Raw genomic sequence first — 23,845 nt, 5'->3', positions numbered from 1 at the left:
ATATTTGTGTTTTGAATCACCTGTGCCTAAAACATACATAGTACATGGTACGTAGTAAGAGCTTAATAAATGCTTGTTCATTGATGGCCTTTATCAGTGAAAAAGATAGCTCCTGTTGTTCTGTCACAGAATAAAGTTTCCTCTCTCCCCTTCCACGCCCCCATACAATGTTCAGGATTTTCTTGTTTCCCTGTGAATCTGCATAGTCCACATTGGTTCTTTCTTTCTTTGATGATAAAGGAACTCAGTTTAAATATATCACCCAGCCCTGGAGTCAAAAGGACCTGAGTTCAAATCTAACCTCAGACACTTGACACATACTAGCTATGTGACGTTGGGCAAGTCACTTAACCCCAATTGCCTTGCCTGCCTCCTCCTCCAAAGAAACAAAACATCACCAACCAATCCAAAGAGTTTTCATGTTTCATGAGCTATTAGCTTCCTGTGATATTTATTTCATCAGGGTTTGATAGAGACAAGATCCATTTAAATGTTTTAATAGAATTTGTTTACAATAGCTTTAAATAGTCTTATTTCAATTTAACTAGATCAATAGATGCTACTACACAGAACTAATTTAGAACCATTGTTAAGACCTAGGTTGGCTACTGGAAAGTAGTATTTCTCTCTTTAGTTCTTGTTTTGCAAAGTTTTCTGTGGATAAATAAAGTCTCTGATTTGAAAAACAATTTAAAGAACTATTTTTATTAATTGTATATACCATGATAACTGGAAGAGAACTTGAAGCATGTCAAAAGTAGGGAAATGAGACGTGTGTGTCTTGGTTCAGACTAATTGTGATTATAAATCAGAACAGTACATAAATTATCTGCTGTTCAAAATTCCATTTTAAGTAGCTCTTTCGTCACTTTCCAGTCGGCCTTTTTCCTGTAATGAATTATTTTCATCTTTGTCTTCCCAGACAGCTGAGGTACAACATAGTTTAATTATCACTAACAAACAGTAACAACAAAAATAAAAGATCTACTAATGTTTTAATTGATTGAAATGAACTTAAATTTCTTTATTTATCTGTGACACATTCAGTGTTGGACATATTCAGTATTGGTCCCATTCGATGAGCATTAATTTTGCAAGAAAAAAAGTACCTTAAGTTACATGCTCTTTGCAAGTCTGAACACAGGCCATTGTATTCATGCATGAATGTTGTGTTGCTACAGTAATGAATGAATGCACAGAACCTTAAAACTTGTAATCCTTCTGGGCTGCTACCACTCTGGTCGGCAAAACACATTCAATTTGTGTGCATGAAAATGCCCAAATTTGGGATGCTGTCAGGGAAGGATTTGCTGTTTAGACCTGGAAGTGGCGATAAGAAAGGATTCACAACATCCAGCCTCCGGATGTTGATTGAGAGAACAGGAAGGAGGATTAGAGCTGTGAACAGATTGCCCGTGTGCTTCAGAAGGAGGTGATGGTTCAATTCTGAAATTAGAAGCTGTGATAATAGAAGCCTTGGTGGAGGAACGAGTAGCTATTCATTTCTTTTTTAAAAGGGCTGAGAGAATAGGGAGTGATTAATGAGCCAGCAGTGGGTGCATTCAGGCTAAATAATTTGAGAGGCAATCAAATACAATTTAAAAGTAGCACTGGATGGCGCATCGTGCAAATTAGAGGCATTGAAGATTCTACTGGTTTTGAAGGGATGTGGAATTAGCATGGTGAGTATAAGTAGTCTTGTCAGGTGGTACCATTCAGATGCTTTAAATTTTATCCACTTACCAAAAAATGGAGTTTAATAATAGTTTAGAGGAGAAGGATTTTGGTCTCATGGGGAGGTAGGGAGGTGGGAGAAGAATTCTCACTGGGGAATTCCCATTTGTGAACAGCATGGTTGCTTTTGCCAAGCATATCTTGGGTCTACATTGTTGCTTTCTTTCGTCTGGTAGTATTTGGCGCTCATGGGTTATTTGTTATCTGAAGAACTGGCTTTTCTACCGTTGGCAGACACGGGGAAAAAGAATAGTAACCATGAAATAAGTGACACTGTACATTCTGTAAATAGAGTTGAGAAAGGTTCTCTGCAAGGACCCTCACTCGGGTGGTATTCCATACCCCAGGGAGACTCATAACTCGAACCATGATTGTTAAAAGATACTTGACCTTTGAAGATTATGCCCCTGGCCTCGGTGTGTTGACAGTATGATTGGTCATTATGACAAATTATTGGTCCATCGTTTGTTGACCCTGGTCCCTTAATGTCCTTGTCAGCAGTCATCCCAGAATTAAGTAGACCAACTCTTGCTGAAGGATTTGGGAGAGACTGAATGTGTCAGCTGTTGCTGTGTCCTGCTTTTCTTTTATAGTAGCCACGGGGTATAAAGTGATAAGTGGTTGATGTAAAAATGGTGGGAACTTTGTGGGGAAGTGACCACAGCGTCTTAGAATTTGTGCTTAAGAAGGAAAGCAAAGTCAGGTAAGAGATGAAATGTCTCCACCTTGTATTGAAGAGAGTAGGTTTCTTCTAAAAGAAGTTAAGTAAGACTCTGGGGACTAAAATTCTACAGAAGATTTAGCGCAGGAGGACACTGGAAAGATCTTTTAAAAAATTCTAAAGACGCAAAGTAAAAGAGATCAGATATAGAAAATCCAGGGAGCTGTCTCAAGAGATCTAAATGAGTGCCAGGGAAATTTACTGATCATGTCCCTTTTTATTTATTTGTAAGTTAAATTTTATTTTATTTTCAAAGATCAGCCTTCCCTCTCTCCCATTCCCCTGACTTCCTCCTTCCCCATTCAGAAAGCAAGAAAAATAAAACACTTGTTACAGATATGTATAGTCATTATAGTTATTTTGTTTTAATTAGCCAAGATTCACCTTCTCACCCTCCTATTCTTACCCCCCATTGAGAAAGTAGGAAAAACAAGAACCTATTACAAATGTGCCTCATGGAATCATTGGCTTCTATTTGGTGCATTCTAATTTTCAAGGAGTTCGTGGCTTAGGCAAGGTTTTATACATCTTGTGTCAAACTGTTAATTCCCTCTCCAATGCTTTCTTCCATAACTCTCATTTCTTTTCCAACTTTTTCCTCAAGTACTCTAATTCTGTTTATGAAAACATTTTTAATTCTTTTTTTAACCCTTACTTCACCTCTTCCAGGAATTCTAGTTGAGTTTGTGCTCAGGCTGCCTTTTTCTCTGAGAAATTGCTTGCGGATGTTTTGTAGTCATTTTCTTCTTCTGGAATTGTGCCTTGAGAGTCCCTACCACTGTAATAACTCATGATGTTGGGGTTCTTTTTAATTTTTATTCTTAGTTTGCCCATTCTTCTAGTCTACTTCCCTACTTCAGACTTGATGTTAGAGTTGGGCTCTGATACCTCTGGAGGGAAGGCTTTATGCTGGTCTGCTTGCTGCTTTCTTAGGCTCTTAAGTATTGTATCATTCTGGGATCTCAGGGAAAGATTGCTGGCATGCAAACTTTCCAGCACTCCCAAAGTGTTGGATCCAGGGTAGGGCCTGATAGCTGCCCCCTTGATCTGAGCTCACCACATTCCTGATCTGAGCTTAGGTTTGTGCAGATGTAAACTGCTACTGGGCTCAGCCTTTATCAGTTAGCTAGAAAACTCTGTTAGTTCAGAGAGCCTGAATTCTAGGCCTTTCTTTGGTCAGGGTTAATCCTTTCTAGGTTAGGCTGAGGCCCTGCTTTGTTTCCATTCCACTACTGCTGCCGGCTTCTGAATTTCCTTCTTTCTCCATACATAGTCCAGGGCCTCCATACCTGCAAACACCACCCCGCTCCCGGATCCTTGTCTCATTCTGTCCTGTATCTGTGACCTGGAGCTGGGGAGAGGGTGGTAGAGCTGCCAATTTTCACCCTTTGCCATTATACTGTCTACGTATGTGTCTGAGACTTCCCCTTGCCCTGGTGCCAGAGACTGTGTGTATTCTTGTTCTTCCCTGTCCCTAATGTCTGCAGACCTCTCTGCCTGTCTCCCTATGCCAAGGTGAGCTGGACAAATGACTCATATGACTTTTTCTGGATTTCTCCATCAGGATTCAGTCTGGTTTATTTTCTAGATCTGATTGGAGGAGTTTGTGAAGGAGAACTGCTTCCTATCACTCCACCATCTTTCTAGGCTTTACACCCACATCCATTTTTAAAGTACCTGTAGATAAGATTTTTTTTAAGCCAGATAATGGAAGATGAATGTAAAAACATGTCATCATCTTATAAGAATAGTTTTCAGAAAAAAAATTTTGGTCCCTAAAACAGATAATGAAACACACTTCCTTATTCTCAGTAGAGAAGTTTGGAAATGTTGTTTACTCTGTCAATCTAACAAGTATTTTATTTATTTATTTTTGCTTTTTGGAAGGGGGTACGCAGGGCAATTGGGGTTAAGTGACTTGACCAAGGTCACATGGCTAGCAAGTGTTAAGTGTCTGAGCCTGGATTTCTAACAAGTATTTATTAAGAGCATGCTATTGACCACAAAACATTGTGACTCAAAGACAAAATGAAAAATAGTCCTTGCCCTCTTTATGGGCAAGGTTATGTTTCTCCAAGAAGGGGAGTACAGCAATCATTCATCAAGCATTTATTAAGTACTTAACAATCTGTCAGGCATATAAGCAAATAAGCATATCCATGATAATTTGAGGAGGGAGAGAGGGCCAGCAACCAGAAAGACCAGTCAAGACTTTTTGTTGGTGGCATCACATGAGTTGAAGTTTGAAGGAAACTATGGATTTTAAGAGAGAGGGTTGTGGAGCAAATATATACTGGGTACTGAGGGACAGCCTAAGCAGATTATGCATAGTTACAAAGGAGAGAGGAAGTGCTAATCAAGGAACAGCAGGTAGGCCAATTTGGCTGGAATTTTGAAGGGAAAGGATGTACAGTAAACCTGGAGAGGTAAACTACTGCCAGATTGTGAAGGATTTGAAATGGCAAATAGGAAATTTGTATTTTGTCCTAGAGCAAACATGCACAACTTGGCAGTAGGAAGGAGCCAAAATTAAAATAGGCTAAACTTTTTTGGGCTGCAGATAGTTTTTTAGTGGCTCCCTTTCCAAGTAAAAGTATAATTAATGGTTAAACTATTTGGCAAAGAAACCATATTTTAAAAAAGGGAAATGTCAATTAATATCAATTTATTACACTTATTACTCCAGATTTTTATTCATTATGAAATCACGACTCTTAGAGTAGAGATGGTTGATTGCCACGGGTCACGTGACAAATGGGATGGACTGCATGACAACCCGCCTGCCTCGTTACATGATAGGTACAGTAATGACTAGTGAGTGGGAGGCAGGTTAAGTGGGGCAGGGACAAAGTACTCATTACATCTTTTCTTTCTTTTGCGTTTTTCACCAGCCACCCAGAATCCTTGGATATGTCATGTAGACCCGTCCTAAAGGCAGCAGGGAACTGTTGAAAGTTCTTGAGTAGGAGAGTGACTTGTGCTTTAAAAATATCAGTTGGGCTTCATCAAAAGTGTATCACACTAGGTCAAACTAATTTATTTTTGACAGTGTTTTTTAACTGGTTGATCAGGTTTGCTGCTCAGTCGTGTCTGACCTCTTTATGACCCCATTTTGGGTTTTCTTGGCAAAGATACTGAAATGATTGCCATTTCTTTCTCCAACTTATTTTACAGATGGGGAAACTGAGGCAAACCAGGTTAAGTGACTTGTCCAGGGTCACACAGCTAGTAAGTGTCAGAGACCAGATTTGAACTCAGGAAGATGAGCCTTCCTGACTCCCAGTCCAGTGCTCTATCTATTAGGCTGCCCAGCTGCCACAGATCAATGAGGGGAATACTATAAATATGGGTTATCTAGATTTTATTTAGCCCAGTATTCGACAGTCTTTAATTTTTATTCTTGGGGTTGAGCTAGAGAGATTTAGGCCAGGTGGTGTTAGAGTTATGTGGATTTAGAACTGGTTGAACGGCCACATTCAAAGAATAGTCTTGAATAGTTTGATTTTAGCTTTGAAGGATGTGTCTAAGGCGTGTACCAGGGATCTGTGCTTGATTGTGTGCTGTGTTTACTTTTAATCAGTAACTTAGATGCATATACAGCTTGCTTATTGAATGTGTAGATGACAGGCTACACAGAATGACTGACCAAAATGATCTCAGTGGGGCGAGACCATTGAGGTGACTTGAGCAAGATGGAATTTAAGAGAGATGAATATAAAAGTCACGTACTTCAGTAGGTTAGACAGCAGTTCATCTGGGTGAAAAAAAGCCTGTGGATTTTTAGTATATGGCAAATTCAATAGACGGCAGTGTTGTGCAATGGAAGCCAAAAAAGTTTTCAGTCTTAGACTCCAGGAGTGGAGTGGTGGTGGGGGCGTTGTACTTTGCCTCAGCCAGACTGAGATACCATATTGCTGGCTGGGTAGCATCACATTTGAGGAAGAGCACAGATAAGCTGGAAGTGTCCAGAGGAGGTGGGGAAGGGCCTCAGGATGCTTTCATATGAGAATGATAAGTTGAAGCAACTAGAGAAAATCCCCTCAATAAAAAGATTTGTTCTGTAAAACTTGGTCTCATTAAAAAGACTGTACCCAAGGACCTAGAAGGCCACATGCAGCCTTGAGGCCGAAGGTTCCCTACCCTTGACTTAGAGTAAGGCCTGATACTTGGGGTCAGGCTGAAGGATTAGACTTGTTCTATCTAACTTGGTTCCTGGAGGGCAGAACTAGGCACTATGAGTAGAAGTTGTAAAGAGGCAAATATAGGCTTAATCTAAATACTTAGAATTATAACTTTTTAAAGTTGAATGTTCTGCCTCATGAGGTTTTAGGAATCTTGTCCCTAGAAGTCTTCAAATAGAAGTTTTGTCATTCTAGTTAGCATATTGTAAAAGGGCATTCTTGTTCTGGTATGTGTTAAAATTAATTTGGCTTCTTATGGTCTCTTATAATGGCCAGTTAGGTGATGCAGTAGGTGGAGTGGTGCTGGGCCTGGAGTCAGGAAGACTTATCTTCCTGAGTTCAAATCGGTCCTCAGATACTCCCTAGCTGTGTGAACCTGGACACTGTTTGCCTCAGTTTCTGCATATGTAAAATGAACTAGAGAAGGAAATGGCGAACGAGTCCATTGTTTTTTCTGAGAAAACCCCACAAGGGTAGTGAAAAGTCGGGCACAACTCAAAAACAGCTAGCCTATAACAATAACTGACTTTGTAGTCCTTTACTTAGTTAGGCTAACCTTAGTCATCATAGGGTAGACACATGGTTTGGCTGTGATTTGCTGTGAGAAGCTAGTATAGCAGTGAAGTCTCCTGACTAATGATACCTTTTGAATACAGTATTCCTTTTTTTTGGTGGGCAATTGGGGTTAAGTGACTTGCCCAAAGTCACATGGCTAGTAAGTGTGTCAAGTGTCTGAGGTTGGACTTGAACTCAGGTCCTCCTGACTCCAGGACAGGTGCTCTATTCACTGCGCCACCTAGCCACCCCTGAATACAGGACTCTAATGCACTTTCAGTAGGTTATAATTGCCTACTACTTAATCTGTCCAGATTGAAGAATAAACAGGTATAAGGCTAGACTGTTGTCTGCTCTGAAGCTCTTAGTCCTAAGTAAGCTAATAATTTCTCATAGAAAAACTAATTAGGCCCCCAGGAAACAAACTTGGAGGGCCCCTGTTGTGAGGAGGTAAGAAGGAGGCATAGGGAATTTGAAAATAGCAAAGTGGTTTTTAAAAAAATTACTTTTAGTGTTCTTTATAAATTTTGAGTTCCAAATGTTCTCCCCTCCCCCACCCACTGAGAAGGCAAGCAATATGATATCAATTATACATGTCAAATCATGCAAAACATATTTCCATATTAGCTATATTTTTTTTAAAAAGCAAGAAAACTAAAGTGAGAAAATGATACTCAGTTTGCACTCCAAATTTATCAGTTCTCTCTCTGGAGGTGGATAGTATTTTCTCATCATGAGTTCTTTGGAATTTGCAATGACTTTGGAACAACTTCTGTAGAATGTGGAGTAAGCTGATTGGGTAAGAGTAAAAAGATTGTCATGTAAGAAGGAAGGAAAGGAAAAAACCATTTACCAAGAGAATTCTGTGTGCTAAATGATTTTATGAATACTATCTCAGTTAATCTTCCTAACAACATGGATGATAGGTACTTTTATAATTTCCATTTTACAGTTGAGGAAACTCAGGCAGATAGTGGTTAAGTGACTCTCCCAGGGTCACAAGCTAATTAATCATCCTAATAATAACATGTATTGTTGTGGTGGGTGTTCAGTCTTTTCAGTCCATCCAACTCTCTGTAATCCCATTTGGGGAGATACTGGAGTGGTGTGCTATTTCCTTCTCCAGCTCCTTTTACAGATGAGGAAACTGAGGCAGACAGGGTTAATTGATTTTCCCAGGATCACACAGCTAGTAAGTGTCTGAGGCCAGATTTGAACTCAGGCCTTCTTGACTCCAGTCCTAACATTCTATCCACAGCACCATCTAGTTAACAGTGAATTGATATTAGGTGTCATAAATTTTTAGTAAACCCAGTCAGGGTATTTGAGTAACTGTCCAGCGGTGTTTAGCAACATGGGAGTACCATATATATGCCATCTCTTACTCCCATGTTGCTAAACACTTCTGGACAGTGCTTGCTGGTGATAAGATAAGCAGAAAGGGATTTTAGGTTAACTAATAGTCTGTGGTTGAATTGGTCAAACTTGGGGTTGACTTGGAAGAAAGATAATTGATTGAAACCAGAGAAGGAATGATAGCTAGACTGGGGGAACTGGAGGTCAGGATGAGGACAAACTATAGGTTCAAGAAGAATTTGTATTTTATCCTAGAGGCAACAAGGGAGACACCGAAGGTTTTTGACCAGGAGATTAACCTGCACAAGACTCTTTTAGGAATATTAATGGCAGCAGTGTGAAGAATGGATTAGAGAAAAGACCCCCAAAATGGAAAGCCAGACTTAATCAGTAGAGGGATAAATGTGTAGGTGAACACTGCATTTTGGGAGTTAGGACCTTTGATTTGCATTTAAGAGAAGTGGTTGAGATTTAAAATCTTATTTTATCACAAGATCAGACTTGCCAAGTAAATGGACAGAAAGTGAGGTGGCAGGGTTCTTAGTATGAATCCATGCAAATCTTGGTCAGTCCTGTTATGCTAACAAAATTAGTTCCAGCCAGTCAAAATATATGAATTGCAATAACTTAGTCACACTACCCAAAACATTGAATTATAAAATTATTATGTTCCTTGGAAGGAATGGGGGGAACTGTGTCCTTAGTGTTTCTACCTAGGGTACTACATACAAATTTACTCATCCACAAATCTATGGGCTAATCTTTCTGGGCCTTAGATTCCTAGGGTGGATTAGGTGATTGATGATCTTTTACCCCAGACTCTGGGAATTCTGTGTTAAGAAGTTGTTCTTGGGGTGGCTAGGTGGTGCAGTGAATAGAGCACCGGCCCTGAAATCAAGAGGACCTGAATTCAAATCTGTCCTCAGACACTTAACATAAAAAACTAGCCATGTGACCTTGGGCAAGTCACTTAACCCCAATTGCCCTGTCCTTCCCCCTCCAAAAAAAAAACAAAACTAAAAAAAAAAAGTTCTAATTACGAACATCTCATTTGGGAAAATTTTGTAGAAATGGTGTATATATATATACTGCCCCCATTCAGTTGCCTAGAGGGCATTCTGTTCCCCTGCCTCATTTAGGCTAGCCTCTGTACTGTCCTATATCAAGCCTGCATCTGATGGCTGATATGAGGATCTGCCTGGGTCAACATCTCCACCATATCCTCCCTTCCTTCTCAGGACTATAATCTGCATATTTTTCTTCTCCTACTTTTTCTTGTGTTTTTGCTTTCGACTCAGTTAATTATGCTTCAGGTAATTTTATTTCTCAAATATATTCACTTTCTTTTCTAATTCTTGTTCATTTACTGAGGGAAAAGTGCCTTCTCCTAATGCTTTCCTTCCCCCTCCTCCATGCCTTCATTTCTCTTGTGAATCAAAAAATGATTGAAATATTGATGGAGAAGTATAAAAAGTAGTATTGTGATAGTGATAGTGAGGAAAAGGAAAATCATACTTTTTGAACTAGAATGAGAATTAATAAAAAAAAAAAACAACACTGGGAATTCATCTACTTCCTTGTCTTCCTCTATCTTTCCTTAATTAATAGTGCCAAGAGTGAATTTTTAGAAATGTGGGTTTTAAAAAATTCTGTTGTCATTTTCTGCTTTAGTTATTTAGTGTTGCCAAGATATCATTTTGTGCCTTTATCATTTTAAACGTAATATTTTAGCTACGTTATGGGTTTAAATAGGCTTTTGTGGGCATCATTTATAACCAGGCGTTCTGAACTTTAACTGATTTAAACATTTACTTTTGTTAAGTTGGGGGGACTAACAATATTCACTTCAGTGCTGGTTCAGTCTTGGCTTAGAGCAGCCAATTTTCTTCTTCTCTTGAGAACAATGACATTCTACATTTGTTCTTTAATTTTTAATTCAACAAGCATATTAATTTTCAGTAGTGAATGTTTTGGGTTTGAGGTTTAATCTGTGTGGACTGCTTGGTCTATTGCCTGTATGACTCTCCTCAACTGAGAACTTTTCAGTAGCAAGATGAAATTCTTTAGCACAGCACTTTTTATTTAAAAAGAAAATGCTGGACTTTCTTCTTGTTCCTTTGGAGAGGAAACATCATAAACATCTTAACATAAATTTCCTCTCTTCTAGGGCATTATAGAAAAATCCAAGGCCAGAGGTATTCCTGTGGTCATTGATGCTGTAAGTACCGCTTTCCTTGCTTTTCATTTCCTATCCTGTGCTAGGGAACCCTCCTTCGTTCTTCCAAATAAACAGCTGTTATTGTTTTATACAGGATGGGTTGTGGATTATTGCTGAACAACCTTCCATTATTCAAGGTTATAATAAGGCAATTCTTACGCCCAACTATCTGGAGTTCAGCAGACTCTACGAAACCATGGTAAGTTCATTGACCAGAGAGAACACAACAACATATAGTAGACCCAGGTTTGAGGTCAGTATGTCACTTGCTGGTTGTGTGACCTTGGTCGAGCCATCTCTATTCTTTAGTTTCCTCCAGTGCAAGATGAAATGGTGATGTTGAAAGTTCTTTCTAGCTCTGTGATCCTTAATTACAAGATATATTCTATTTTCATCTTCTAAAGAGGAGAAATTTCATTTACAAATGTTTTAATATTAAGGGTTTTTTTATTCCTTTATCCAGATCATATAGGACAAGATAAATCTTCACATTATGATTATTTTTAGCAGACTTTTATTTATTTAAAATTTTTATTTATTTTTTTGCATTATCTTCATTTTAAATATATATTCCTTCCTTCTTCCCTACTCATTAAGCCATTCACTGTAGCAGAGAATAAGAAAATTGAAGAAAAAGCAATTCAGCAAAATCAGCTAACACGTCTACTAATTCTGGCAGTCTAGGCCAAGGGTGGGGAACCCCTGGTATGTAGCACAAACCCTAAGCCCTCCACCTCTGCAATGAAGGGAGGGAGGTCTAACAGACTTCTTAATGCAGTCTTTCTGTTTTATTGTTCAGTTGTTTTTAAGTTTTGTCTGACTCTTCATGACCTTTGGGGGGATTTTCTTGGCAAGAATTCTGGAGTGGTTTGTCATGTCCTTCTCTAATTCAATTTATAGATGAGGAAACTGAGGCAAAGAATATTAAGTGTCACAGGGTCACACAGCTAGTAAGTTTCCAAGGCAAAATTTGAACTCAAGAAGGTAACTTCTTGGCTTCAGTCCCAGCACTCTGTCGACTGTAATGCCTCGCTGTCCCCAGTCTTTCGATAGGGTTCCTTTTTACTCAAAAAATCGTTAATAAAGGAAGAAATAGGTATATGAGAATGTATTTATCTCCATTCTAAGTTTCTCCCAAGCTTGCTATTTTTAAAAGCTTATAATAATGTAAGATTAATTTTCTATGGAAGTCTTGTGTGTTAGCTTTTTTCCCCCTCATTAAAAAAAAATTTTTTTTCATTAAAAGAACAACAAACCAGAAAAATATTCGTAGTAAATAATGCAAAACAGATTATCATGTTGACTTCATCCAGATGTATGTCTCATTATGCGTATTTAGTCTGTCACCTCTCTGTCCTCTCTGTTAGAGGTAGCATTCTCCTTTGGTCTTCTGGAATCATGGTCACTGTACTAATCAGCTCTTTCATTTTCCCCCCCTTGTGTTGTAGCTTAGAACCTCAGTAGATAGCAATGATAATCATAAATGTGTGTTGAAACTCAGCCAAGCCTTAGGGAATCTGACGGTTGTTCAGAAAGGAGAGAAAGATATTATTTCGGATGGCGAAAAGGGTAAGTAATGAGTTTTTACTTAAATGTGACATGGCTAAATTTTTGTTATGTGTTACTATTGAGGTAATTTTATATTTAAATCAAGCCATTTAGAGATGAGTTTAAGACTATCCATTCTTTCTTTAAATTAATGTCACCGTTCTCTAGAGGGATTTTCTTTTTTAAAAGAAATTATTTTAATTTTTTTTACATTGATTTTTTAATTTTGAGTTCCAAATTCTCCTCTCCACCCATTGAGAAGGCAAGCAATATAATACCAGTTATACATGTGAAGTGAAGCAAAACATATTTCCATATTAGCCATGTTGCAAAAAACAAACAAGAAATATAAAGTGAAAAAACATATGCTTCAATCTGCACTCAGTGCATAAGTTCTTTCTCTGGAGTAGATAGTATTTTTTGTAATGAATCCTTTGAAATTGTCATGGATTGATAGAGTAGTTGGTTATTAATCACAGTTGGTTATTGATCGCCTGCTTCTCTGCTCACTTACTTTGAGTTATTTCACATAAGTCTTCCCAGGTATTTCTAAAACTATCCTTTCCTGTTTTTGTTTTTTGAGGCATTCGGGGTCAGATGACTTGCCCAGGTTCACACAACTACTACGTGCCTGAGGCTGGATTTGAACTCAGGTTCTTCTGACTTCAGGGCCAGTGTTTCATCTACTGCACCAACTAACTAGTTACCCCCTTTCATCATTTCTTACAGCACAATAGTCTTCCATCACAGTCATATACCACAATTTGTTCAGCCATTCTGCAATTGATGAGCATTCCATCAATTTCCAATTCTTTGCCACCACAGAAAGAGCTGCTACAAATATTTTTGTGCAAATAGGTCCTTTTCACTTTGATTTCTTTGGGATACAGCATTTATCATTTTCTTTTTCTGTCATGTAACTAATTTGATAGGAATGAGGTGTTACCTTAGAGTCGCTTCAATTTTCATTTTTTAGTGATTTAGAGCATTTTTTCATATGACTACTGATAGCTTTGATTTCTTTTTCTGAAAACTGCCTGTTCATGTCCATTACCCATTTATCAATAAGAGAAACTTACAAACTTGACTCAGTTCCCTGTATATTTGAGATATGATGCCTGTATAACAGAAACTTGCTATAAATTTTTCCCCATTTCCTGCTTTCCTTCTAATTTTGGCTACATTGGTTTTGTTTGTGCAAAACCATTTTAATTTCATCAAATCAATAAAAAAAATTTTTTTTGCCTTCTGTGATCCCTCTGTCTCTTGTTTGGTTGTAAACTTCCCTCATCCACAGATCTGACAGGTAATTTTTTTCTGTACTCCCTTAATTTGCTTTTCATATCACCTTTTATGTCTAATACATGTACTTATTTTGATTTTATCTTGGTATACAATGTGAGATGTTGGTCTATGCCTACTTTCTACCAGACTGCTTTATAGTTTTTTTGTGTAGTTTTTATGGAATAATGAGTTCTTTCCCCAAAAGCTTAGATCTTTGGGTTCATCAAACACTAGAATCCTATGGACATTTATTTCTATATATTGTGTATCTAATCTATTCTACTGATCCATCACTCTATCTCTTAAGCCAGTACCAGATTGTTTTGATGGTTTCCACTTTATAGTATAGTTTGAAATTTGGTACTTCTAAACTGCCTTCATTCACATTTTTCTCATTGATTCCCTTGATATTTTTGATCTTCCAGATGAATTTTGTTATTTTTTCTAGCTCTATAAAATAATTCTTTGGCAGTCTGATTGCTATGGCACTGATTAAGTAAATTAATTTAGGTAGAAGTGTCTTTTTTTTATATTGACTCTGTTGACCCACGAGCAGTTAATACTTCTCCAATTGTTCAGATGTCTTTATTTGTGTGAAAAGTATTTTGTAATTGTATTCATATAGTCCCTGGGTTTGTCTTGGCAGGTAGACTCCCAAATAGTTTCTTCTGTCTGCAGTCGTTTTAAATGGAATTTCTCTTTCTGTCTCTTCCTGCGGGGTTTTGTTGGTAATATATAAAAATGCTGATTATTTATGTAGATTTATTTTTTTATCCTGCAACTTTGGTAAAGTTGTTATTTTTAGTTGATTCTCCAGGGTTCTCTAAATATACCATCATATCATCCATGATAGAGTGATAGTTTTTATTTTGCAAAAAGTGCTAGTTTTGTTTCCTTGTAGCTTATTCTTATTCCTTCAATTTCTTTTTCTGGTCTGATTGCTATAGTTGGACATTTCTAATACAATATTGAGTAATGGTGTTGATAATAAACATCCTTGTTTTACCCCTATTCTTATTGGGTGGGTGTCTAGTTTATCCCCATTATAGATAATACTTGCTCTTGGTTTTAGATATGTACTGCTTATAATTTTAAGAAAAGCTCCATTTTCCTATGCTTCCTAGTGATTTCAACAAGAATTGTCAAAATTTTGTCAAAAGCTTTTTCTGAATGTGTTAATATAATCATACGATTTTTGATGTTTTTTTGTTGACATGTTCAGTTATGCTTATAGTTTTCATAATATTTAACCAGCCCTATATTACTGATAAAAATCCCACCCGCTCTGTAATCTTTGTGATATGCTGCAGTAGTTACCTTGCTAGTATTTTATTTAAACCTTGTTAGTATTTTATTAAAAATTTTTGCATCAGTATTCAGTAGGGAAATTTTCTTTCTCTGTCTTTGCTCTCCCTGTTTTAGGTATCAAAACCATATTTGCGTCATAGGAGGAATTTGGTAGAAATGTTTTCTTATCTATTTCTTTTTCAGATAGTTTATAATAGTATTGGTATTAGTCATTATTTAAATGTTTGATAGAATTTACCTATAAATCTATCTGGTAATGGGGATTTTTTCTTAGGGAGCCATGTACAGCTGAGAAAAAGGCATCTTCCTTTCTATTCCCATTCAGTTTTCTCCAAGGGTCTATCATATTTAATTTTTCTAAAATTCTATTCATCTCTTTAACTTCTTTCTTATTTATTTTTTGGTTAGATTTATCTAGTTCTGAGAGAGGTAAATTGAGTTCCCCCATTAGTAAAGGTTTACTGTCTGTTTCCTCTACCAATTCATATAACTTCTTTAAGAATTTGGTTGCTATGCCATTTGGTACATATATATTCAGTATTGATATTGTTTTCTTTTAGCAAAATGTAGTTTCCCTGAGTATTTTATTTAGTTCAGTCTGTTTTTACTTTTGCTTTTTCTTTCATCATGATTGCTACCCATGCCTTTTTCACGTCAACTGAAGCAGAAAAGATTCAGCTTCAGCCTCTTAATCAAATCTCTTCTGTTTTGAGTGTTTCTTGTAAACAACATATATTTGGATTCTGGTTTCTAATCCATTCTGCTGACTGTTTCTGTCTCATAGGTAAGTTCATCTGGAGGGGATTTCTTTTTGAGATATATTAGGGAAATTTCTTGTCTGGTCAAAACTAGTATTTTAAATTTTATTATATTTTATTATTTATTTAATATTTTTATTTATATTATAACATAAATGTGTATTTGGCTATATGTAATATATAGCCATTTATTATTTTATTGATTAATTATATTGTTTATTTTATTTAGTATTATATTTTATTAAATATATGTGTGTATATACACCCAGTCACATAATATATTTTGATGCTTTTTTCTTTTTTTTATGTCACTATTACATTTCACTGATTTCCCTTCCTCCACAATTAACTATCCTTTATAATAAATAAGCACAGGAAAAATCATCAACACATTGTCTCTGTCCAAAAATGTAGGCACCATTCTGCACATCTAGTCCATGCCCCCTTGGCTGAGAGGTAGCAGGAATGCCTCACTATCAGCTTTCTGTTCACCGCATTGATTAGACTTCCTATGACTTGCACTGTTCTTTTTCCTGCGTGTTGCTGTGACCATCATATAATTTGATCTCGTGGCTGTGCTTACAGCACCTTGCATCATTTCATCTAAGTCTTTTCAAGTCTCAGTTTGTTCTTCACATTTGTCTTTTTTTTTTTTTAAATGCCTCACGTGCATCGATAACAGCTTTTTCCTCTATTCCCCAGTCAGTGGGATCCTGCTTTGTCTCCAGTCTTTTGCTTAAATCAAGTCATTACTTTTTTGCCATTCTTCCAACCGGCAGGGTAGATAATGATAAGATTCTACAGGGGTGACTCAGCCTTATAGACTATCAGTAAATTTCTACTGGCAGCAATAGAAGCTATTCTAGTTTTGTGACTCGAAGATAAGCATTATTGATTCATTTTTGGTGTTTTTTTTTATAAGATATCATTTGTTTTTATATCCCCATTATCTCCAAATAACATTCCTTCCTTCCCCACCTACCAAATTTAAGCACTGTTCAAGTGTGCCAGAATGTTATGGAACAAGAGATTAATATGAGGTGTTCTTATTCTGCCCCAACCTGCATGTAGGTTGGTGAATGGCAATAGATTCACATTGAATAAAATTTGATAGAAATGGTTGTTATGGATTTGGTCAGGGGGGGTGGGGGGTGTAGGAGGTGTTTGTCATCCTGTGCTGTGGTCTCTGTGTAACACTTTTATACCTAAGTTGCCTGGCGTAGGCATATTAGCTGGTATCCATTCCCCTGCCAGCTAATAAGGTGCCTTACTTTTTGTCATCAGGGGTGGGGAAGCTGTGACCTTCTAAATCTAAATTCCTTCAAAAGGCCACAGTTGGGGCAGCTAGGTGGTGCAGTGAATAGACCATTGACCCTGGAGTCAGGAGGACCTGAGTTCAAATCTGGCCTCAGACACTTAATGCAAAAACTAGCCATGTGACCTTGGGCAAGTCACTTAACCCCAATTACCCTTGCCTTCCCCCCACCAAAAAAAACCCAAAAAACAAAATGCCACAGTTAAGTATTTAGAAGACCACATAGGACCTTAAGGTCACAGGTCCCCCACCCTTGATCTAGGATATGATTTGAGTTGCAGTATAACTGAGTTTGTGGTATATAGTAAACTTTTTCAAAAAGGAGTTATACTGTTTTTGATATGCATTATGATTTTTCTCTAGCAAAAGTATGCTGACCTCTCCCATTATGTGGAAGTGCATTTAACTTTGATTCCTGGGAAAATTATAGAAAAGATCATTAAAGAAATGGTTAGTGACCTTCTAGAAAGGACAGCGGTGATTGTGAAGAGCTAGCATGCCTCCCTTCTTGGATCACAACCTAGTAAATAAGCAGGATGCTTTAGATATAGTTCATCTGGATTTTGGCAGAGCTTTGGATAAAGTATTCATACCATTATTTTAGAGACGATGGAGAGAGAAAGATTAAGATGATAATACAGTTAGATGGATTCGACATTTGTTGAAAATTGAACATTTTCATCAGTGACTTGGATAAAAGTTTGTTGTTGTTATTTTGTATTTTCTTGGCAAAGATACTGAAGTGGTTTATCGTTTCTTTCTCCACCCCATTGTACAGAGGAAACTGAGGCAAACAGGGTTAAGTGACTTGCCCAGGGTCATACATTTACTAAGTGTCTGAGGCCATGTTTGAACTCAGGAAGATGGGATTTCCTGACTCCAGGCTTAGTGTTCTATCAACTTTACCACCCGGCTACCTAGATAAACACATGGGTGGCTTGCTTTATTAAGTTTACAGATGACACAAGCCTGGGAGAAATAACTGCCTCTCCGAAGACATCTCATTTGCCATTTGACTGTACTGATTTAGGACTTCTTTGACTATGACTCCATGCTGGGTACCCCTCCTCCCCACCTTTCCAGCTTTATTTTGTGTGTTGTCTTCCCTATTAGTTTGTAAACCCTTTGAGGGCAGGGACTGTCTTTCTTTTACATATTTGTATCCCCAAACTTAGCACAGTGCCTAGCACATGGTAGATGATTAATGTTTTAACAGTTGACTGCTACTGAGTAGTATTTCATTACAGGCAGGTTCCAGAATGTTTTTGACTGACTTGTACATTGAACTGAACCTAATATAATGAAATTCAGAAGGGATAAATGAAGTACCTTGAGGCCATGCATGCTAATGGGTTGAAAGAGCTAGGTTTGTTTAGCCTAGAGAAGAAGGCTCAGGGGAGTACAGATCCAGTATCAGAATCCCTATTGTTTGGAGGAAGGATTCAGATTGGATCAGCGGTTCCCAAAGTGGGAGACACTGCCCTGTGGGGGGCTCTGGAAAGGGAGGGGCAGTAGTACATTGGGGGTCATTGAATAAAAATAAGGGAGGTGCTGGAAGCATAAGGAAAGAAGAGAAGAACATTTTGAAAAACCGTTCATGCATGTTTCATCTGTTGTGTAATAGTTAATGGCATAGTGATTACATTGTTTTCAAAATAAACACAAAATGCAAGTTATGATGGTCAGGTCCACCAAGAGGGTAAGCAGGTATTGGCAGGAGAGTGTGTGGTGCATTGTCAGGAGGTTCAGTATGCATCAGCAGGAATATGTGCGTGTAATGCCTTGTTTACAGTACAGTACTATATACTTACATGACACAGTATTGCTTCATTGAAGTTTCAGTGCAGGAAAAACCACATAAATTTACAATAAATTATTAAATTGATTCGTCTTTTTAAATATACTTTATATTTTTTTGAAATGATGCCATTTTTTTAAGCCATTAAAGGGTTAAAGAAAGATTTCCAAGGAGCCTCTGAGTAATTTTTTTTTTAAAGGAGGTGGTAGGCCAAATAAGTTTGGGAACCTGTGGTTTAGACTGTTGTGTTGGATTTGAGACAGCAGAAATAGGATCAGTGCCTGAAAGTTGCAGAGAAGCCAATTTAGGCTTGATATCAAGAAAAATTTCCTAAGATTTAGAGCTACTCAAAAGTGGAACAGGCTGCTTGAGGCTTAAGAGGTGCTTGCTTTCCCCTCCTTGGAGGTCTTCAAGCAAAATATGGACAACCACCAAGCTGGGCCTCTCTCTTGTCCTCACAGACAGTACCCATATTCATTTTCTGACTATGCATCAGCCATCCTGAAGGCCCATAACACCCTCCCTTCTTACCTCTGCCTCAGAAACCCTCTTTTCCTTTGAGCATCAGCTCAAGCACCATCTTCTGAATTTCTGAATGAAGCATTTTCTGGTTCTTCTCCCCTGACAATTTTGTGTTCTCTATCCCAAATTACTTTGTATATATTTATGTGTATGTGTGTGTGTATATATATATATATATATATATATATATATATATATACATATACACACATGCATATATGTAAAAATACTGGGGTGGCTTGCCATTTCCATAGATGGATGGATGTGTATATATACACATACATATATGTATGTGTGTGTATATACATACTTCAGTGGTTTGCCATTTCCATACACACACACATAAACACACACATCCTGGAGTGGTTTAACAATTCTCTGTATATTTATGGAGTACACCCCATTTGCTTCATTTCCTCATGTGTGAATATGAGTTAGAGAAGGAAATGGCAAACTGCTTCATTATCTTTGCCAAGAAAACTCCAAAATGGGGTCGGGAGGAGTTGGACACAGCAGCACTTCAGGCCAAGTAGTTATGCACTGGGCCACCTAACTCCTTGCAAATAGGGATTATATCATTCTTGTATCCCCGGATACAAGAATTTAGCGCAGTACTTGGCACATAGTAGGCCCTTTATAAATACTTTTGGGGGGATTGATATGTTATCCTGGGAATTCATATTAAATTAGATGGCCACTAAATTAGATTTCCAACTCTGAAATTCTGTCAGTCTGTGACAACAAACGTAATATGTCTTCCCTCCACATGTATGTAGGTATTTTAAAATATATTCAGCTTATGTTTCTTCTTGCTCTTACTGTACAAATGATATTCCAAGAAGCTTAAAATAAAGTACATTGTGGGGGATGTGGATGGGAGAAAGGGGGGCAGGGCATCTTTTGTGATTTTTAACTTTCCTTCAGAACAAAGAGAGAACCAAGCTATTTGCTTTTGGCCAGTTCTCACTGTGAATAATCGGAAAAGTGTTTATAAATGCACTTTACCAAGCCAGTCCTTGGGCGTGTAATGAAGAATGAGAGTATTTCCGCTATGGCAGGCTTGATTTTTTTCCAAATAAAGTTGATTAGTTTTAAACCCTTGAAAGATGGAGGAGACGGGTCCCTTGGTGTCTGACCTAAGTCTCCTCTATTTCCAGATGTCTTCTGGTGCACATATTCATTTGTGTATCCATTGAAATTCTAAGATTTACACTTCAAGTTGCAGGATGGCTTAATATTAACATTTAACTTTAAATAGAAAAATTATCTTCTCTCAGGGAAGGGATAAGTTCTCTCTTAAATATTCTGAAAGACTGCTTGCCTTTACAAATTAACGGAGGAAATAGTTACCTTAGTATGGACCTGCATAACTTGGCAGTAGGAAGGGGCCAGAATTTAAAGCAGACTGCAGATCCGTTAGACTAGAGACAGACTGACAATGGTTAGTTGCTGGGCTGCCTGAAATCTTTGTTGTGCCTTAAGGGGCCTGCAGGCTGTATGTTATGCAGGCCTGCCTTAGTAGAATCATTTTTGTATCAAGGTTCATAATTTCATTGAAATATATTAAGATATAAAAATAAAGGGTGTCCCAAAAATCTTAGTGTCTTTTTTTTCTCTCATTTTTTTGTGTGCCTTTTTAGGCTAGAGACACCTTGTATAGGTCCATAATTAGAATTTGTTTGATAAACACTGACATATGATTCACATTTGCCCTGAATAGGTAATGTATTATTAAAATCAAAATTGGATTTTAATATTGGTCTGAGTTAACACTTCACATAATTGATCTTAATACTTGATTATTCAAAACTATTCTAGATTTTTAAAAAACTAAATGACATTACTTCTTCATTACTTGTAGGAGAGTCTCTTGTTTGAAATTGTTATTGAATTGATATTCATATCCAAATCCTTTTGAAATTCACAAATTTGATTGAATTAATAAGTCAGCAAATTCAGTTTGGATTAGACGTCTTTGAAGATGAGTTTAGGCTCTTCAGAATAAGTATGCAGTGAGAGTTTCAGAGCTTCATTAATCTTTAAAAACAAGATTTTACTCTTAAGGTTTTACATGTTGGTGTCTTCCAAGACTTGTTTCTGGTCTCAGCCATTTCTGAAAGAAAATCAGAAATTGTAATTGTAGCCTTTTCCCTGGGCAGTCACTCAGGGCTGAGAGTATGGATGGATTGCAGTATTGTCACTGACATTATTTCACCTACAAATTATTCTTGTGACCTGTTCAGTACTGCAGTTTCAAATGGGAAGCATAATTCTTGAAGCAGTTCACTTCCTAGAAAGATCAGCGCTTGTCGGTCAGTCAGTCTTTTTGTCCAAGTAGAGGCTGGATTGAAAACTGACCCTTGGGGTCAAAGACTCTGCCTCACGTGCCTTTGGATAAACCATGGCAGCCTTTCATTTCATGTCAGGCTCCCCCATGGCAGTTCTAGTCAACAAAGATGAAAGGAAATGGGAGAAAACAGACTGCTCCCAGATGGAGCCCCCAGGTTTAATAGCTGCTTAAAACATGGCTGAAGGGCTTTCTGTTTGGAGAAGTCCCTCTGAGGCGAACTGGGAGAGCACAGACAATAGGTTATAATTTAAGACAGTCTTGTAAGAATCAGAGAAATTTGCCTCCAATTCTCTCCCAAATAGCCCAGATTTGGAATGATGTCATGCTTAAAAATGTTGTGACTTTCTAAAGAGACCTGTCACATTTCTGTCATGTTTTAAGACTGACAGAGAGTTTACTGTGTGAGGCAGGGGGTACAAGTATTATTGAACCCATTTTCAGGATGAGGTAACTAGGCTTCACAAGGGGAAATGACTTGTCAGTGGTCACACAACCAGAATTCACATTCACAGTCAGGATCCCCTAATTGCCAGGTCCCCAACTGCTTTCAAGATTCTTATTTTACACAGAAAACAACAGCTTCTGGGTTGAAGCTTCACAGAATGCCCAGGACAACACTAATCACCAAGAGTCTGCTCCTAGACTTGCAACATATCTTTGTTTTTCAGGGATCAGATGAGAGCAACTCTGAGAATGCCCTTGGAAAAGTGGCAAGTCTTTTTATTAGTGTAGAAAACTTCCCCCAACCCTTCAGACTCCCACTGCAGACTGTTTTGGCAGCCGCACAACCAGGACTGAAGTGTTCAATGCAGAATGTCTCACCGGCATGAATGAGTTAATGTGCTTGACAGTTCACAGGGTTTCCTTAATCAGGTTCTGGAGCCCATTCTCCAGCCAGAGCAGTAGGGGAATAGTGTTGCCTCAAAGAAAAAGCACTTCAAATACCCTTTGTTTCAATTAGGAAGATAGCAGTTGATTAAAGAAACAATTAAGGATAAACAGGAGGCAGGTAGAGTAAAAACTTTAAAGTCAAATACATCACCATCCTATTCACATTGTCTTACCTCCCCATTTCTTTCTGAAAAAGAATGGTATTCTTCTAGCTACTCTGAAAAGTGGACCTGAGTTCAAATTCAGCCTCAGATACTTACTAGCTGTATGACCTTGGGCAAGTCACTTAACCCTGTTTGCCTCAGTGTCCTCAGCTGGAGAAGGAAATAACAAACCACTCCAGTATCTTTGCCAAGAAAACCCCAAACGGGGTCACAGAGAATCCAACACAATTAAAACAGCTCAACAACATCATTCAGGAAATCAATTTTAACTAGCCCCTCAAGTTATAAAACTACCTATATTTTGACCGGATACTCCAGAGATTTAAAAAAAGGAAAAGGAATTATGTACAAAAATACGTAGAGATGCTTTTTGTGGCGGCAAAGAACTGAGGGGAGAAGGGCATGCCCATCCGTTGGGGAATGGTTGAACAAATTATAGCATATAAATGTAATGGGACACTGTGATGAAGGGGATGGTCTCGGAGAGACCTGAGAAAACAGGTATGAACTGATACAGAGTGAAATGAGCAGCACCAGAGTAACTTAAACAGCAACAACAATGTTACAGAGACAAACAATTTGAACATATTTAAGAATGCTGATCATTGTGATTAATCATCACGCTCACAAACAATGTTACCTTTTGACTGAGAAGTGAGGGACTTAAAATGCAACTTGAGACCTATCTTTTGGACATGACCAATATGGGAATTTGTTTTGCTTGATTCTTATTAACAGGGGTTTTTTTTTGTTTCCAATTGAGGGAGAAGGTAGGAGGGAGAGAAAATAGATTTTTGTGAATTGAAGAAAAATTTTCCTAGTCATGGTGAGTTGTTAATGTCAAGAGATGTAGCTAGAGTAATTGCTTCGACATTCAGATCTCAAAGAATCCATGAAAACTCCCACTGTAATTACTTATGAAATGTTTTAGTATGTGCACAGAAATACCATGTAGGTTGCCTTTTTAGAAAAATGGAGATACACAGAAGTGACCTTATAAGTTATCCAGCCCAACTTCATTTTAACGATTGAGAAACTTGAAGCCTAGATAAGGTTATACAAAGTAGCCTTTCCAGAAGCAGAACTCTTATCAACTGATTTCTCATCCAGTGGTTTTTCAGTTATACTACAGACATCTTCCT

At 37.7% G+C, this 23,845-nt stretch overlaps 1 protein-coding gene across 6 annotated transcripts in view; it reads left to right on the top strand.

Annotated features, from left to right (window-relative positions):
- Positions 1–23,845, top strand: part of NAXD (NAD(P)HX dehydratase) — a 73,717-nt gene that overhangs the window by 41,457 nt on the left and 8,415 nt on the right. For all 6 annotated transcript variants that reach the window (XM_069094117.1, XM_069094112.1, XM_069094113.1 and 3 more), the window contains 3 exons: positions 10,715–10,765; positions 10,860–10,964; positions 12,214–12,334. In XM_069094117.1, coding sequence (XP_068950218.1) covers positions 10,715–10,765; positions 10,860–10,964; positions 12,214–12,334 — 277 coding nt within the window. The remainder of the gene's footprint in view (positions 1–10,714; positions 10,766–10,859; positions 10,965–12,213; positions 12,335–23,845) is intronic.

Source organism: Petaurus breviceps, unplaced genomic scaffold (genome assembly GCF_028583685.1).
Source record: "Petaurus breviceps papuanus isolate PSGF00001 unplaced genomic scaffold, PetGlider_PUasm1.0 214, whole genome shotgun sequence".
Taxonomy (NCBI): Eukaryota; Metazoa; Chordata; class Mammalia; order Diprotodontia; family Petauridae; genus Petaurus; species Petaurus breviceps.
This window is presented reverse-complemented; position numbering and strand designations above follow the sequence as displayed.